Raw genomic sequence first — 15,838 nt, 5'->3', positions numbered from 1 at the left:
GGATTTCTCTCTTTTTCTTTTCTCCTTAATGCAGGTATTGCTCTACGTCATGTGCTTGGGTACCAGCAGGACAGCAGTTTATTAGAAAATCATGTAATTGCTTCCAAAATAAAGTTCTGATTAGAAGGTGGCATATAGCTCCTGGGCAAAAAATCCCTTGCTGGCTCTGTGCATTTAATATGGCACTTTGTGGTAACAGGATATGCTTTTGGGGTAATGATGATCCTGGCCACAAAAGAAAGCTAGGAGGTTTTGATCAGTCACTGTGCTGTACTAAAAACGGAATGAAACACACAGTTGATGAGTATTCAAAGTCAAGGAAACTTTATTATATGAAACTTGAAAAATACCATGTAGTCTTATTAAGAGGAGAAAGGGATAAATTCTCATGGGAAAAAAAAAAGTGGTGACAGGCAGCTTGAGTAGACTTTGAATTGAGTGAAACCTTGGGGAAAAAAGTATGCACAAGCTGTGTAGAGCTGGGTAGTCTATTAACTTCATGGTTAAGTACCTGAGTAGAAGCTACCCTAAAGTGAAAAAACACACAAACCCTCTCATCCTGTTAACAGTGTTAGCATTCCTTGGCTGTTTGGGCTACCCTTATTTCTTTATTAACATACACATAAAAGGAATCTAACCTTTGAGTGTAAACACTTTCACTGTGGTTCTGTCCAGGGAGAAGATAGATGTGATAAAGGTGTCCTTACTGGAAAAAAAAAAAAAAGTCCCTCTTTCAAAATGAATTCTGGAATGAGTGGGCCGAAATGCTGAATGGAAGCAATGGCAGCAAGCAGGTAGTCCTTTGTAGTGTGGGGACATCTCTCTATCTCTGCTGGAGACCACTCGTTTTGTGACAATGTGTGCAGGAGTGATGAAGAGCATACCTGTGTCTGTACCACCGTGCTGCCTTTGTTTGGTGCAGCTGTGTGTGGCACAGCTCTTCAGAGTGTTGCCTCATTTAACAGCCACAGGGGTTCTAATTTAGCACTGGGTCAGACAAAGTGAATGGACAGAAGTGATAGTGAAGGAAGGTGCCAGCCTTAATGCCATGGAAACAAATCTTAGCAATGCACATTATATCAATCTCAAATAGGAATTAATCTTGTATTTTATTTAGTTACTGACTAAGGAGCAGAAAGATGTTCACATACCTCCAGCAGCCAAACCAGAAGCAAGCCTTATTCCCAGGGACATGGAGACCTTTGTCTGCTAACTAAGCTTATGTGGCATGAACCACAGAGCAATGCTCTTACCTGATCCCATGGTGGCAAAGAGAAGTTGATGCTGAGCACTGCTCTGAGACTGAGGAGGGAAGGCTTTTAACATTTCTTATGTTGGTTTTGGGTGTCATGATGTTGTCAGTGCCAATAGCAACCTCCCACTTGTGTTGGGGATGTGATAAAGAGGCTGGAACTGCAGAAGGACTGTGGCAGCTTGTCAAAATTTAATTTCTGTGATGGAGATGCAGGTCTAATACAAAAGCATGTTAGCTTCAATTTATACTTTATTAGTAAAAATATCCAGCTAGAAATGCTCCTCTATGTAATTTGTCATTTTACACTTGAGAATTGTCACCTTCATCGTCACTTCTCCCCATGACTTATTTCTAGTGCTGCAGCAGCTGGTGCTTGTTGCTCCGTCATGATGATATCCACGTTGGTGTGGCATCAGGGCTTGCCAGGCTTTGGAGCTGCTGGAATATACAGAGGCAGAAGGGATATGGGGGTAAGATCCTGGTCTCAGGTAGATGGATGGTGATACCAGTCCACCAGTGACAGAAATAGTAACATCAGAAACGGAACACTGCTGCAGAGTGCTGGATGTATCATTTAAAGTTAGCCCTGGGAAGTGGAGGGAGGAGCAAAATTCCAGAGCCTCTTTGCCAGGCTAGATAATTGTTGAGTAAGATAGGAATCATTCAAGCAAATACAGTCTTCTTCTTTTCTAAGCAGTATAAGAAAATGTTCTGATCTAGAAAATATTCTCATAAATATTGTTAATTCTCCACAAGTTGCTGCTTCTTGCCTGTCTGGTAATAATTCCTATATAAACCCCCAAACTGCAAATTTAGCTGCACTAAGTCCTGTTGAGCTGTACTATGAGAAGAAGGCTTCTTTTCTTGCTGGAACCTCACTGATTTCACTGCACAGGCAGAAAGTGCAATAAATGGCAACAGCTGCATAGTGATGCTACTTCTGCTGTATGGGGCCCAAAGCCTTGTCTTGCACAATGGCATTAGCAGGTGAACATCAGGGAATGTCTGGTTTTAAATATCCTTAGTTTTCTCTTCCTGCTTTTGATGAAGTGCTCATGTTTTGTGCTCTGCATGGCATAAATTGAAGTGTGAATGTGGAAAATTCCTGTACTTTCCTGGGGGTTTCTTTATTTAGTTTAAATAACTTTTTAATAACGATGCCTTGTCAAATTGGCCAGCCTCACTGTGAGGGCAGACAGTGGGATGATGGATTTAGCCCACAAGTAATTCTTCCTCTGTTTTTTGGCTGAGGAGTGGGAAAAAAAAGACTAAAATTCTTTCCTTTTCTTGCTGGTGGCTGGAGTGGTTGGTTGGAGCAGAAGTAATAAATCAATTAGGAAACAGCATCCCTTTCAATTTGAAGCTGTGCACACCAGCTTTGTATCCAGGCTTTTATATATCATACAGCAATCTGTTGTGTCTGCAGCAAGTGGAAGCTCCAAAAATCAATGCACTAAGACTCGAGGGAGAAGAGCCTGACATTTGTATTAATTCAAGGCTGTCTGAGTAGTTGGACAATGCTAACAAGCTCCCTAAAGCTCTGCTCCGACTGGGCTGTGTTGAAACTGGGAGATGTTTTCTGAGTGACAGCCTCCTCCAGCACTCGTGAATTTGTAGGGAAATGTCCCCCGGCACTTGGAGATGCTGTTACCCGCTCACCTCCCTTCAGCTGCGTCCCCCAGCCCCGTTATCAGGACAGTGGTGCATTTTGGAGCCAGGCGGGCGATACGGGAGGTGTCTGTGCTGGCTGTGATAAGGTGGTGCCAGCACTGATTGCTGCTGTCACTGCGGCGTGTGCTGAGAGCGAGTACTCACAGCAGGAGCTGAGCTCCTGATGTGCTCAGTGCCGGCACAGCCTCTGCAGATTCACAGCCCAGCCCCTGAGGAGTGTGCTAACTTCATATCCCTTCATTCAAAGCTGGTTTTACAGTCCTTTGCCTCATTCTGTGACTGGGGTTTCCTCCCCCTCCCCGGGTCATCTTGATCTAATTATTCTCCAGGAAATGAGAGCAAATAAAAGAAAGCCTTTTGCTATGAGTACACGTGTATTTAAAAATGTAGATATTAAATATGTTCCCTAAGCAGAAATAAAAACCAGTCCAGCTTATGCAACAAATACCACAATTGGAGTGGTTGTTTCCACCCTTAAATATACTGATGGTGTTTAAATTATACTTGCCATAGGTACACTAGTGTAAAAGGTACTCAATAACCAGGGTGGGACGAAAAGGAAAGGCTACTAATTCTGGTAACTATCCTCACCTGGGAAATTGTGTTGGTATAACCTGTCAGTACAGATTGTGATCTCAAATTCAACAGTTCTCCATACAAACTCCACTGTGGAGTTTCAGTAACGCTACTCTTCTCACTAACTTCACATGGGGGCAGCAAGGCATTGCTTTCACAGAGGGAAATACAGTTTTGCCTGAGAAGTGACAAGATGCAGGGAATTCAACTCCAAGGTGATTTGTTTCTAAGTTTAAAAACCTACAAGCAATAAAACAAATTGTTTTTAAACTAACCCCTTGCATGATCAGAATTAATTCCTTTATTTTGTGCTACCAGGAAGAGGAATCTCTGCTGTTCAAGTGTACAAAAAGCAATAAAAATCTATCTCTTGTAGTAGACATGACCAGACTTTTACATACCAAGTCATCTAAACAATAGTACCATGATGATGAGTTCTAGCTGAAGGCTTCAGGCTATGTTTAATTTACAGTTCTGATTTGTAATGTTATGGACACAACAGTAGAGCCAAAGTAATTCCAGAATCCGGATTTTCAAGATTTTTGATAAGGTTGCAAAATTGTTTCACAGTAATGATATAACAGTAAGTATGTGAGCTAGGAAATAGGAAAATACATATATGCCTGTTAGGCATCCAGGGCTGGGCAACGGAAAGCAGATAATCTCACTTGTGCCCAAGTGACAAGGCTATCAAGCATGAAACTGGAAATTCCAAAGGAGAAAAGAAGACAGTATCTATCTGCCATGTGAACTTCATCACCAATGGGTTAAAAAGAGAAGAGGAGTTGCTGCCAGTTTTGTGTTCTCTCTTAACATCAAGGGAATGTGACAAGCTACAACAGTGTGGGTTGAAAATATGATAGGGAAAACAAGACATCCCTAACAGAGAGAACCTCTTACACACCCGCAGAAGCTCACAGCAGCTTGGAGAGTCGTGTCACAGGGTTTTCCTTTTCCTGGCCCTAGGAGACACTCCAACCAAAACAGACAGAGATACCGAATAAGGTGAGAGGTCTCTGTTCCTGCATTATCTTGGAGAATTTGTAGGATAGACACCTGAAGGGGAGGATAGCAACTGTTGTTTCTTATTTATTGTTACAGTTTTCACTAATTTGTCCTTTTTCTTCCTTCCTTCCTGTCCTATGTGTTTTGCACAGCCAGCCCCGACAAATGTTTGTGGTACCTCGCTGTGAATGGCTCAGCAGCTCAAACTCAAGGTGGGGTGTCCTCATGTTTCCCTCTCTTGAACTGGGAGCTGTTCAGAATGAGATGTGCTTTTGTACTGTTTCTTTTCTCATGCCTTTTTTATTTCTGTTCTCTTTTTTTTTTAAGTAGGAGCTGTTGTATTTGCAAAGAACTTTAGCACATGAGGCATGCCTAGGAAAGCAAAGCACCGTGCTCTGAAAGCACAGAAATACTTCTGAAAAATTTCCATCTGGAGAGATGTAATAGAAAAACAGCAAAAACGCCCTTGTTACAATAAGGAGAATGCCTGTCAATGCAGTGACTGAATGAATTTACAAGGTAGAAAAATACTAGTCTTAGAGAGCCACTTAAACATATGGTGGCCATTATCCCACAGCAGCTCTGCCTTCAAGGATCAGCATCCAGGCTGGGCAGTGGCACAGGCAGCTGTGCCACAGCTCTGTACCCAAGCATACAGGGCTGCAGGAACTGCTCTCACACAGCAAGTGCTGGATGTTGGCTCCTATAGATGCTGTAATGTGCTGTAGATGGACTCAGCCCCTACACTGCTGCACAGGCAGTTTGTTGCTCAGGGTGTTAAAAATTACGTGGAAAATTCACTTCACCTGTTTCAGACAACTAGCAAAAGTGCTTTTAAGTCTTATTTTCTGTGCTCTAAGACAATTTTTTAAGACTAGCAGAACAGCAGGTCAGTTCTTCAAATTCTCAAAATAAAACATTGTATTTGCTTTCTTGAGATTGTACATTTGGCTGGAAAATGGCAAAGAACATTTCTACTGATCCTAAAGCCTCAGAAAACTATACCTGGTAATAGTAGTAAAAATTCAGAGACTTGTAGAAAAAAATAATAAAAGAAAGTTTAAGCAGGTAATAGAGATTTGTAGACTGTGTGATCATTACTGAATACATATAGGTTTTAAAAATCTTTTCCCACTCCAGCATCTATATGGTATTTCAATTATGTGTAAAAGCTGCACTATACTGAGTTTGATGGGATGTGATGTGTTTGGTGTCCTACAAAATCTGGGATGGGTTTATTTTACAGTGAAATAGATTGAACTAATGTAATGAGATTACTTGACACAGGAAAGTGAGTGAAAAAGTCACAGAGTAGAAAAGACTGTTGCTGTATTTATGTGTTTTCACATACTTTGGTTCTGGACTTTTGTGTGCTTTTAAATTTAAATCATAGGGATATTACCTGATCAGCTTGTAAAGACAGTGAAAAAACCCACCCCAAACTCCATTAATTAGTCTATTGCTAAATAGGATCTAAAGCATTTTGCAAAGTGCCAAATGTTTTAAGTTTCACAAAAGCATAATGAGGTACACTATTATCTCTGCTGTTATCCAGGCAAGTTGAGACAAATCCTGAGCTTGAATATATTAAGTACCTGTTACAGATAATCTCTGCAGGGGATCTGGTGCAGGTATTTTATTATGATCAAGACTCCTAACTTGGAGTACAGATTAGATTAGATAGTCTGCTTTTAACCTCTCTTCTCACAGTCTGGTTTTGCTATTGAAAGAGAACCACCTTACTGAGTGTCAGTGAACCATCAGCTCAAAGGATGGGGCTGGGAAAGTATTTTGCTTGCCACGTATAAAAGAATCAAGAAGCTGCTTTTCTTTTTATGAAAATGTGTGTCTAACCCAGATTTAAGGAAAATGATCTCGTAGGAAGACCTCTGTAAATGTAGGCATTTAACAGCTGCTGTGCTGTCACTGCTGGCTGCCAGAAATCCAAAGACAGGTCACTGGCAGGAGCTCATGGTTCTAATTCCTTCCCCAGGCAATCCCCTTTCCTCCCCGTGCCCCATCGCTGATGGGGATGTCTTGAGCACTGTGTGCTGTGGGGGACATGGGCTGAGTGGGCTGGCCAGGACTGTCTCTGGTGGGCTCTTCGTGCTGGAGCTGACAGCTCAGGGAGCTGCTACTCAGGTTTCGAGATGGAGCATCTCAAACCCCATCGGCTGAATGACTGCAAGTTTCTTCTCGTTTACCCAGCAGGACTGATTGGGTGATGTAAAACCTGTCACACCACAGCCCTATTTCCATCTTGATAAGTTCAAACTTTTCCAAAGGATAGCTTCTCCGGGTTACTAATCCTTTCTGAGGTAGGTACGGTATGAGGTGTGTGGGAAGCACCTCTGCACCCTGCCCTTGCAGCAGCACGGCTCTGGCCATGGGCTGAGCTGCAGAAGGGCCGCACCTGGGCAAGAACTCACTGGGAGCAGCAGCGAAGCTGAGGGAGCAGAAAGCATTTACCTGGTCACTGATTTGAGCAGAATCTGGTGCTCCAGACCAGCAGTTCAGTGAAAGCCCGTAGGTGTGAAAGCCTGGCTGAAAGGAGAACAAAAGAGGGGATGAAGATGGGGGGAGAAGGACAATAACTAAATTGAAGAAGAAAAGCTTGAAGGAATGAGAGAAATCCACAACACTTTTCAGTGACTTTCTTCCCACTAAAATGCCTTTACAGCAGAATTTGAAACCAGCGCCACTTATCAGAGCTCCCCTGTTTGTGGCTTTTTATTAGAACTATTTTTTTACTCGATGCAATTCATTGTAAGTCAGAGTTGTGGTTGGTGTCACGATAGCTGTCTCACCGAGAACGAGAAACCACTGACTTTCTTGACACTTCAGCAGCTGAAGGCGCATCCTTGTGCCCGGCCTCCGGCTGCCACTGCCTTTTAAGAAGCCGTGAGGCACCCACACGGAGCCGCCCTGCTTTGGGTGCCGGTGCCCGGCGGGGTCCCCGCGCTCCGGGGCAGCGCCGCGACCCCCGCCGGCCCGCGCGCCGGCCCCGCCCCGTCGGGCGGGGCGGGGAGTGCGCATGCGCGCCGGGCCGCCCCCACCGCCTATAAGAGCGGGCGCGGCGCCCCCCGCGCCCAGCGGCGGAGCGCGCGCGGCGCCGGACGGGGCGCACCGGGAGCAGCGCGGCGCGGGCTCGGCGCGCCCGACCCGCTCCGTCCGTCCGTCCGTCCGTCCGTGCGAGGATCTTGGGCTGCCGCCGTCCCTCGCCCATGGGCGCGGAGGAGGGCGCGGGCCGGGCGGGCGCGGCGAGGCGGCGGGGAGCGAGAGCGGAGTAGCGGCGCCTCCCGCTCCGCCGGCGCGCCCCGGGCGGCGGCTCCGCACCCCGCGGGCCGGCCCCGGGCATGCGGCGGCGGCGGGACCCGCGGCCAGAGTCCCCGCAGCGCGGCGGCTGCCTGCCCCGGGCGGCCGGGCGGCGCTGCCCCGGCGCGGGGGGGCCCTGACGGGGCGGCCGCCCCCCCGGCGGCGCCATGCGGGGCTGGCTGCTGCTGGCGGCGCTGGGCTGGCTGCTGCCGGCGGGGGCCGCGGCCAGCGGCGAGTACTGCCACGGCTGGCTGGACGGGCAGGGCGGCTGGCGGGACGGCTTCCAGTGCCCCGAGCGCTTCGACGGCGGCGACGCCACCATCTGCTGCGGCAGCTGCGCCCTCCGGTACTGCTGCTCCAGCGCCGAGGCGCGCCTCGACCAGGGCGCCTGCGACAACGACCGACGGCAGGGCGGCGGCGAGCCGGGCCGCCCCGGCAAGGACGGCCCCGACGGCGCGGCAGGTGAGGCGGCCCCGGCACGGCGAGGATGGCCCCGGGGGTGTCTCCGGCTCGGCGGCTCCACGGGAGCCGTCGCGGGTTTGCGGCGATCTTCTTGCCCGCCCCTTCCCCCCTTGCCGCCGGTTTCCCCCTCCGTCGAGTCGTGGGGCAGGACGGATGCAGCCGGCGCCGGCCGGGCCCGGCGGCCGCTCTCAGACGGGCAGAAGTGCCCAAGTTGAAGGCCTGCCTTTCCCGCCCTTACCGCTGGAAATCCCAGCCACGTCTCTGTCAGAGCAGGTGACACCACTCCCCTGAGTCCCGGGCCAGCCGGCTCGGCCTGGCACAGCTCTGCCGCCGCTTTGAACGGGCCATGGTTGAGCTCCCCATTGAAAAGGCAAGGAAAAATGAGACAACCTGTATGAGCAGATCGGGAAAAGTAACAGGATATTTCAAAAGGACTCTAGCTGGTCCCCACTGTAATTGTGTATGTCCTTTCAGCTCTGATATCCCCACTTAGGATTGGTTTTACTAGATTGAATTTCAAGGATAAACTCAAATCTTTTTGCTGCTGTTTGAAAAAGCCCCGGTGGCTCCCCAGCACCCTTGCTGCCATCCACACACGCTGAGTGCAGGAGAAGTAGCCTGAAGTGATGTTATAATTAGGACAGATTTACTCTTGGAAAACTTGCACATTACAGTGTGGAGCAAGTGTGTGCACCTGCTCAGGAGCTGCTGTAGCACCAAGTGCAGAAGTGGAGATGATGTTTTACAGCCTTTTGTTTAAAAGTACTAAAGCGATGGAAGAATCTTTTGGTTATAACTCGCTTCACGTAATCAGCTGTGCCAGGAAGTATTCCGACTTGAGCAGACAGATAAAGTTCCCCTTTGCTGTTCTGAGAACAATGCATTTTTTTTTTACAATTTTTTAAATTAAAATTTATTACTTTGCCGGTTTAGGAGCCATTGCCCTGTGCTGGCACTGATTAACTTGTGGGTCATTAGCAGTGGCTGCCTTAGCAGGGTCAGACAGGGTCAAGCGGGGATCCGTAGCCCTGCCCGAGTCTTGGAGCTGCCAGGTTTTGGTGGAAGTGATGAACTCCAGGCATGCTGGGAGCATTCACAAGCACTGAAGGGAGACACCTTCCCTTTGTTATTTTTGGATTTATCCATGCAGATTTCTTACCGAAGCAGAGAAAAAAAACTTTCCCTGGAAAAAATTCCCTGCAGAATCCAGAATCCCTGGATTAGCTCTGCAGCTAGATGAAGCATGGCGCTTGTAACACCAGTGTGGGTTTGATCCCTGTATGGGCCATTCACTTAAGAGCTGGTCTTGATTCCAACTCAAGTGTATTCTGTGAAATCTGTACATGTAGCCCAGATTCCTCCAAGGATGGTGTTTACCATCCTTGGGTGGCTCCTGATGGCACCAATGAGCATAATCCATAATTTCTGCTCCCACCCCTTGGCCACCCTCAGTCCTTCTGCCCTGATATCCCTTCATGAGGCCTCACAGGGAGGAATGCTGCCCCTTTGGAGCATGGTGCTGTCTCTGCACCACCTGCTCTGTGGTTTTTCCCTAAAGCCAGGGCTGAAATGCAGAACGAGTGGGCATTCATCCCCAGGGCTGTGGGGTGTCAGAGCCCCTGTGACTACTGCCTGGTCACTGCCTGGCTGTCACCCTGCCTCAGCGGGCTGACAACAGCCAGAGTGGGCTGGAGATGGAGAGGGATGTCACGTGCCACCAGCCTTTGACTACCCCATGATCCTGAGCCCTCAGCAGGGATCCTGCCCCCAAATATCTCCCTCAGGCACTGTTCAAACCCATCTTTATCTTGCCTGATTATTCTAGTAGGGCATATTGGAGACCAAATTTGAGGAAATGTGGAGCAGTGGTTACTGTGAACTAGACCCCCATCAACAGGAGGGAAATTCAAGGCATTGGGTTTAGCAGCCCTTTTCATCATTCTGGTATAAAATGCTCCGCTTGTATTGACCTGTGTTGGGAGGAGGTGGCCTCTACTTGGACAAAGCGGGGACTTCTGCTGGAGCTGATGAGGTTTGCCCTTGGCCCCCAGTGACAATGTTTTCCTTGCTGTTGCAGTGCCCATCTACGTGCCGTTCCTTATCGTGGGATCTGTATTTGTCGCCTTCATCATCTTGGGGTCACTGGTGGCAGCTTGCTGCTGCAGATGCCTGCGGCCCAAACAGGAGCCCCAGCAGAGTCGAGCCCCTGCAGGCACCCGCCTGATGGAGACGATCCCCATGATCCCAAGTGCCAGCACCTCCCGGGGTTCCTCCTCCCGCCAGTCGAGCACGGCTGCCAGCTCCAGCTCCAGCGCCAACTCGGGGGCCAGAGCTCCACCGACGAGGTCCCAGACCAACTGCTGCTTGCCAGAAGGGACCATGAATAATGTCTACGTCAACATGCCCACGAACTTCTCGGTGCTGAACTGCCAGCAGGCCACGCAGATCGTGCCGCACCAAGGCCAGTACCTGCACCCGCAGTACGTGGGCTACGCCATGCAGCACGACTCGATGCCGCTGACCCCGGTGCCCCCCTTCCTGGACGGCCTGCAGGGCGGCTACAGGCAGATCCAGTCTCCCTATCCCCACACCAACAGCGAGCAGAAGATGTACCCGGCTGTGACTGTGTAGTGCTGCTGCCTTCCCATCCCCACCCAGCCAATTTTAATATGTGAACTGAACAGAGGAGAAATACTTCCTTGGAACAAAGCTCCCAGAACACTGCTTGTAAATAATTTTGAAAGGCTCATGCATGTCAGACAGTGTTTATAAACCATTTATTTTCATCGGGGTCTGTTGCCAGGAACTGTAAGGATGATATCTCGGAATTAACGTTGCCAGATACGCTCTCATTCCAGCGCGTGATTTACGGCGGCGAAGGATTACGCTGGAAATGCATATGTATTTCAGATCACTGTACTCATGAGATAAATGTCGGAGCCGTTAAGTGCCCTTCAGGTATGACATGGTCACAAGTATTTGCCTAATTAATTCTAGAAAGAGTTTTGTTACACTGTACAAGACCGCAGTACTTCAGAAACCTCTCTGCTCCCAGCTCCGTAATGACATTTCCTGTTGCTTTACAGACAATCACAACTGAGAGCCGAACAGTGCAATCCCTGAGTGCTGGGAGCTGGTACCAGCCCCCGTGGCTTCTTACACACACCTGCTTTGGGGTGAAATGCCACCAGAGGCTTGGTCTTGCAAAGACCAATTTTCCTTGTATTATGTAGGAATTAGAAGAGTGAATTATTCTGCTCTTCTTTCCAGTGCACTTGAAACCCTTCTTGGTTTGTTTTTGTCTCAAGATCAGGACCCAGTAGTGGTTTGCACAGACTTTATCTTTGTGAAAGTTTTACTAAAACCAGGGTACTAGGTGCTTGCTCTTCATGACACTCAGCAAAGCTTTTGGTACAGCTGGCAGTGTCTGAACTGAACCTGTCTTGGCAGAGAGAGGTCAGACTGTGATTCCAAACATGCCTGATTTAACTTCACTTCCCATGAAACAGGAAACCCATGTGAATATGCCCATGAAGGTGTCAGCCCCAAAGCCTGCTTGCATTGGAGGCTGCCTGTAGGAAAATGGACTTTCTCTTGTCCCCCGTGAGCCCATTCCCAGTCCCCTGCCCTAGCCCATGGGAGTGGGAGAGTGTTACACAGAACCCAGTTGGGATGTGAACGGGTTGGTGGAGGTTTGATATCCATCCTCTTTTCTTCTTTACCCTTGTGGCAGGGGACTTGGAAGGCACAGCTGTATTTAAAAAATAAAGAAAAAAGGCCCAACCAAAGGACAAAGCTGCTTGTGGTGTCACAGGGCTCATGGAGGTGGTGATATGCAGATGGGAGAGACACTTTACACCGGAGCTGTTGGCTCTGTCCTGCTTTGCTTCATCTGGGGAAAACACCACTCCAGGTTGAAGAGGCAACAAACAATCAGATCATTCTAATTATATCACCCCAAATGCAGCAAACTAAGGCTGTTTTTATCTCTTAAAAATGTAGTCTCTGCATTTCCATCCACTTGCTCCTCAGCCAAAACAGTGCAACAGAAGACTTGAGGCCCTATGCAAAACCCAAGCAATTACTGTAACCAGAACAGTGATGACAAAAGGTTTCTTATTTTCTGATACTGTATCAATATGTAGCAATAACTGTGATACTATGTTTTGTATGTCTGTTTTTAAATGACTCGGCGTGTGCAGAGGCATTGCCAAACCCAATGGTTTACTCATAAACACGCCACACACAGGCAGTCTGCAGCAGGCAGCCATGGTTTGGCCACTGACACGGGGAAATGAATAGGTAATTTATCCCAGATCTGTTGTTCCTGGCTGCGATCGCCCAGTCAGTGTGCAGGAGCTGGACAGAAAGATTGGTTTGTGAGACCTGGCTTCCTCTCCCGCCAGGCTGGGTGTCTTTGGGAAGGCGGCGCCCGGCTGCTGGAGGTGTTGGATGCCACGCAGCTCGATGCTCGGGGATCTTCAGGGCACTGGGTGCTCCAGAGCTGGGTGCTGCCAGGCTTCTGAAGGACCCCCTGCACTCTCTGGTCTCTGGGGACGTAGGTTTCTACCTGCCCACCTTGCAGCAGGGTCTCACTGAGCTGGCATCAGGCGCAGCTGCCCGTGCTTCCCCAGGAGCAGGAGGTGCTTGGCCCTGGGTGAGCCCTGGCCAAGGCTGCATGGCCAGACAAGCAGCTCCTCCTGTGGTCGTGACCGTGCCCAGCTGAGAGCCAAGTCAGCTCCCCACCACTGCCTGCCTTGCACAGGCCACCTCCTCTGACCTACAAAATTCAGGTGAATCTTTGTATATTGTTTACTTGTTTAAAAAAAAAAAAAAAGAAAAAAAAAGAATAAATTAAATTTAAGACTGTAGAAATTAATTTACAACTGAAGGCAGAGAAAGCGGAGTTCTAATAAAAGGAATTTTGTGATATGTGGTGTTTTTTTAATGTCATGTACAATAATGTAAAACCAATGTTACCATTTGATATAGCTTTTAAATCTCCGAAAGAGCACTTGCTTTAAAGTGTTTCTTACAACTGAAGAAAAAAGCCCCCTTTGTTTCTTAATAAATACTTTATGGTGTGACTTTGGTTTTGTTTGCTTTGTCATAGGGTTTTTATTTTTTCAGTTAATGCTTTGCTTTCCTGTGTCTACAAAAGAACATCTGAGCAGCCCACCACTCCAGACTGGCAAAACCAAAAGTTTGAACTTTTTGCTGTGTTTTTAAAGAATAACAGTAAACTCAGCAACTTTACATGGCTGAACAGCGTGCTCCAGTGGGACATGTTCTGAGAGATGGGACGCAGGGAGATGGCATCTGAGCATCAGCTGAGGGGGAGATCCCTCACCTCTTGAGTGGCTGGGGAGCAGTGGTGGGAGCAGGATGGGCCAGAGCCTGTGAGCTCATCAAGCTACCTCTTTTCAAGGAATGCCAAATATTCTGCAGCAAATAGCATTTTCTGAAGATTTCAGTTGGACTCACAGTTACCAGCTGAGCATTTTGGGTGTGTAACTCTAAGTGGCTGTGCTGTTCCCACTGTTCTCTGCATGGGGACCCTTCTTGCTAGAGAAAACTCCATAACTGAGACCAAAACCAAAGCCCTGTGGTGCCAGGGGGCATAGCTCAGTCTGGGGCGAGGCCACTCTGCTTTCTTGGTGTTTGCTCCCTCCTGCTGCTGGTGATGCTGGCATTGCACTGTGTGGGCAGGTGGGTGGCTGGAGGAGCCAAAAGGGCACGGAGAGGAAATTGGGTGATTGTTGGATCTGCATATTTATGACCCAAAAAAGTAGGAAAGAACAGTCTGGGAAAAATGTCATCTTGGTCAGGCTGTACATAGCATATTCCAAAATGCCACAGCTTCCTGCTGTTTGGGGGAGGTGAGGTAGCATGGCTGGAAGCAGAAAGCTGGCAGGGAAGGAGGGGGTCAGCCACGGCCTGGAGCAGATGTGCTGGGGTGATGAGTACTGCGCAGCAGGGGAGGCCAACAATTTGTGTTAAAGCTTTTCCTTGTATTTTTTATCTGTGGCATTTCTTTGCCCTTGGCAGTTGTTTACTTTTAGTGCTGTGCCATGCTGGAGTGCACAGCAAGCAGTGGTGAGGGTGGGGAAAAGCCAGCAAACCCTACACAGGCTGGGCTGATGGTGTCCTCACAAGGGGACCCGTGGGCACAGTGGTGCCCCGAGGTGGCTGCAGGCAATCCCGTGCCCAAACCACTAAGCCATGTAGAGAACAGCAGGAAACCATCGCCAGTGGCAGGATCCCCTCCCAGCACACACATGGAGAAACGCTCTGGAACATCTCACCTCTGAGCTGGGCATGTCAGGGATAGATAGAGCCCCTTAGCAGGGCTAAGTGTGTGTGCCCCTGTACAGCTGCCACCAGCTGTGCCACAGTCATTAGGGGATGGTGGAGGTTGGTGCAGTTCAGGGCCAGTGCTCAGATGTGGCCCACGATGCCCAAGGGGAGCGAGCCAGGGAGCAGGTCTCAGCTCAGCACATAAACCTCAGCACCTCCCTTGCAAAAGATCTCATTTGCTGCTCACTTTTGATCTTGCTGGAGCTCTTCTTCTCTTTTCTGCTTTTCCTCCCACTGAAGTTATTACTAAATATTATTCCCCACATGTATTCCCTTCTATTTTTCCAAGCTGAATCTCATTTTATTGTTTCCTCCTCATATTTCCTGCTTCTCAGTAGGTCCCTTTGTAATATTTCTCTGTCCCCAGCGGGATTTGCAACATTTTCCTGCCTGGGATTACTTGCAAATGGACTAAACAAATCACATAAGCCTGTGCCATCCTCTCTCCCTTTCCCCATCTCCACTGAGTGGAGCCAGCTCCATGGCCACCCTGGAGGCTCCCAGTGTCCCCTGTCCCATAGGAGAGCATTTAATCCTTGTGACAGTATTTCTGTGCAGCCTGAATGGCCAGGTAACATCATTCACTGGTGCTGTAACAGCCTCCTGTGCCTCAGCAATGGGGATAGCCCATGGTGCTGGGCTATGTGCCACAAAATACCAGTGTGGGCTGCAGTGAGAAGGCCTCAGGTGAGCCAACACTGTGGTGTGGCTGCTCTGCACCAAACACTCTATGTACAGTGCTGGCCTCCCAGCAAGCCTTGGAGGCGAGGCTGGCACAGGTGATGTCTTGTCCCAGCACGCTGAGGTGTGCCAGTGCCCCCATCTCCTGGGGGACACCCAGTCCAGGACACAGCTTCCCCCCTTCCCCATCCCCAGGACATCCTACAGCCTTGGCACAGGGATGGATTTGCTCCCCCTGCTGCAGAGACTCCCCTTCCTGTGCCAACACTTACTGGTTTTGTGATTTGCCCACAGAAATGCTGTACTAATTGCTTGGTTTAATTTGTCCTTTATACCTGGAAAATCTCAGCACACAGACCTGACCCCAGGCTTTTTTCACCTGACTTGTGACCCTGCACCTCCCACCTTCTCCAGCTTCTCCATGCTGGCTGGTTTACAACATTTTCCCTTGTGTCATTTCCATCTCCTGCTTGTCCCTGCTGGGCCAGACCTCTTGTGGGGGCAGCGGTGCTGGAT

General features: G+C 48.9%; 1 protein-coding gene across 1 annotated transcript; it reads left to right on the top strand.

Annotated features, from left to right (window-relative positions):
* Positions 1-7,605: 7,605 nt before the first annotated feature.
* Positions 7,606-13,371, top strand: SHISA2 (shisa family member 2). The gene is made up of 2 exons (XM_058829351.1): positions 7,606-8,284; positions 10,362-13,371. Exons 1-2 carry the CDS (start codon positions 7,990-7,992, stop codon positions 10,913-10,915), a joined length of 849 nt encoding a protein of 282 aa, XP_058685334.1. The 5' UTR covers positions 7,606-7,989; the 3' UTR covers positions 10,916-13,371.
* The last annotated feature ends 2,467 nt before the right edge of the window (positions 13,372-15,838 follow it).

This window comes from Poecile atricapillus, chromosome 1, assembly GCF_030490865.1.
Source record: "Poecile atricapillus isolate bPoeAtr1 chromosome 1, bPoeAtr1.hap1, whole genome shotgun sequence".
NCBI classification, from domain to species: Eukaryota; Metazoa; Chordata; class Aves; order Passeriformes; family Paridae; genus Poecile; species Poecile atricapillus.
This window is presented reverse-complemented; position numbering and strand designations above follow the sequence as displayed.

Bases quoted from the DNA above. Each gene is read 5' to 3' on its own strand.
- SHISA2 (XM_058829351.1), top strand. From the start codon at position 7,990: ATGCGGGGCTGGCTGCTGCTGGCGGCGCTGGGCTGGCTGCTGCCGGCG. The intron at 8,285-10,361 runs GTGAGGCGGCCC...TTGCTGTTGCAG, and splicing joins CGGCCCCGACGGCGCGGCAG to TGCCCATCTACGTGCCGTTC.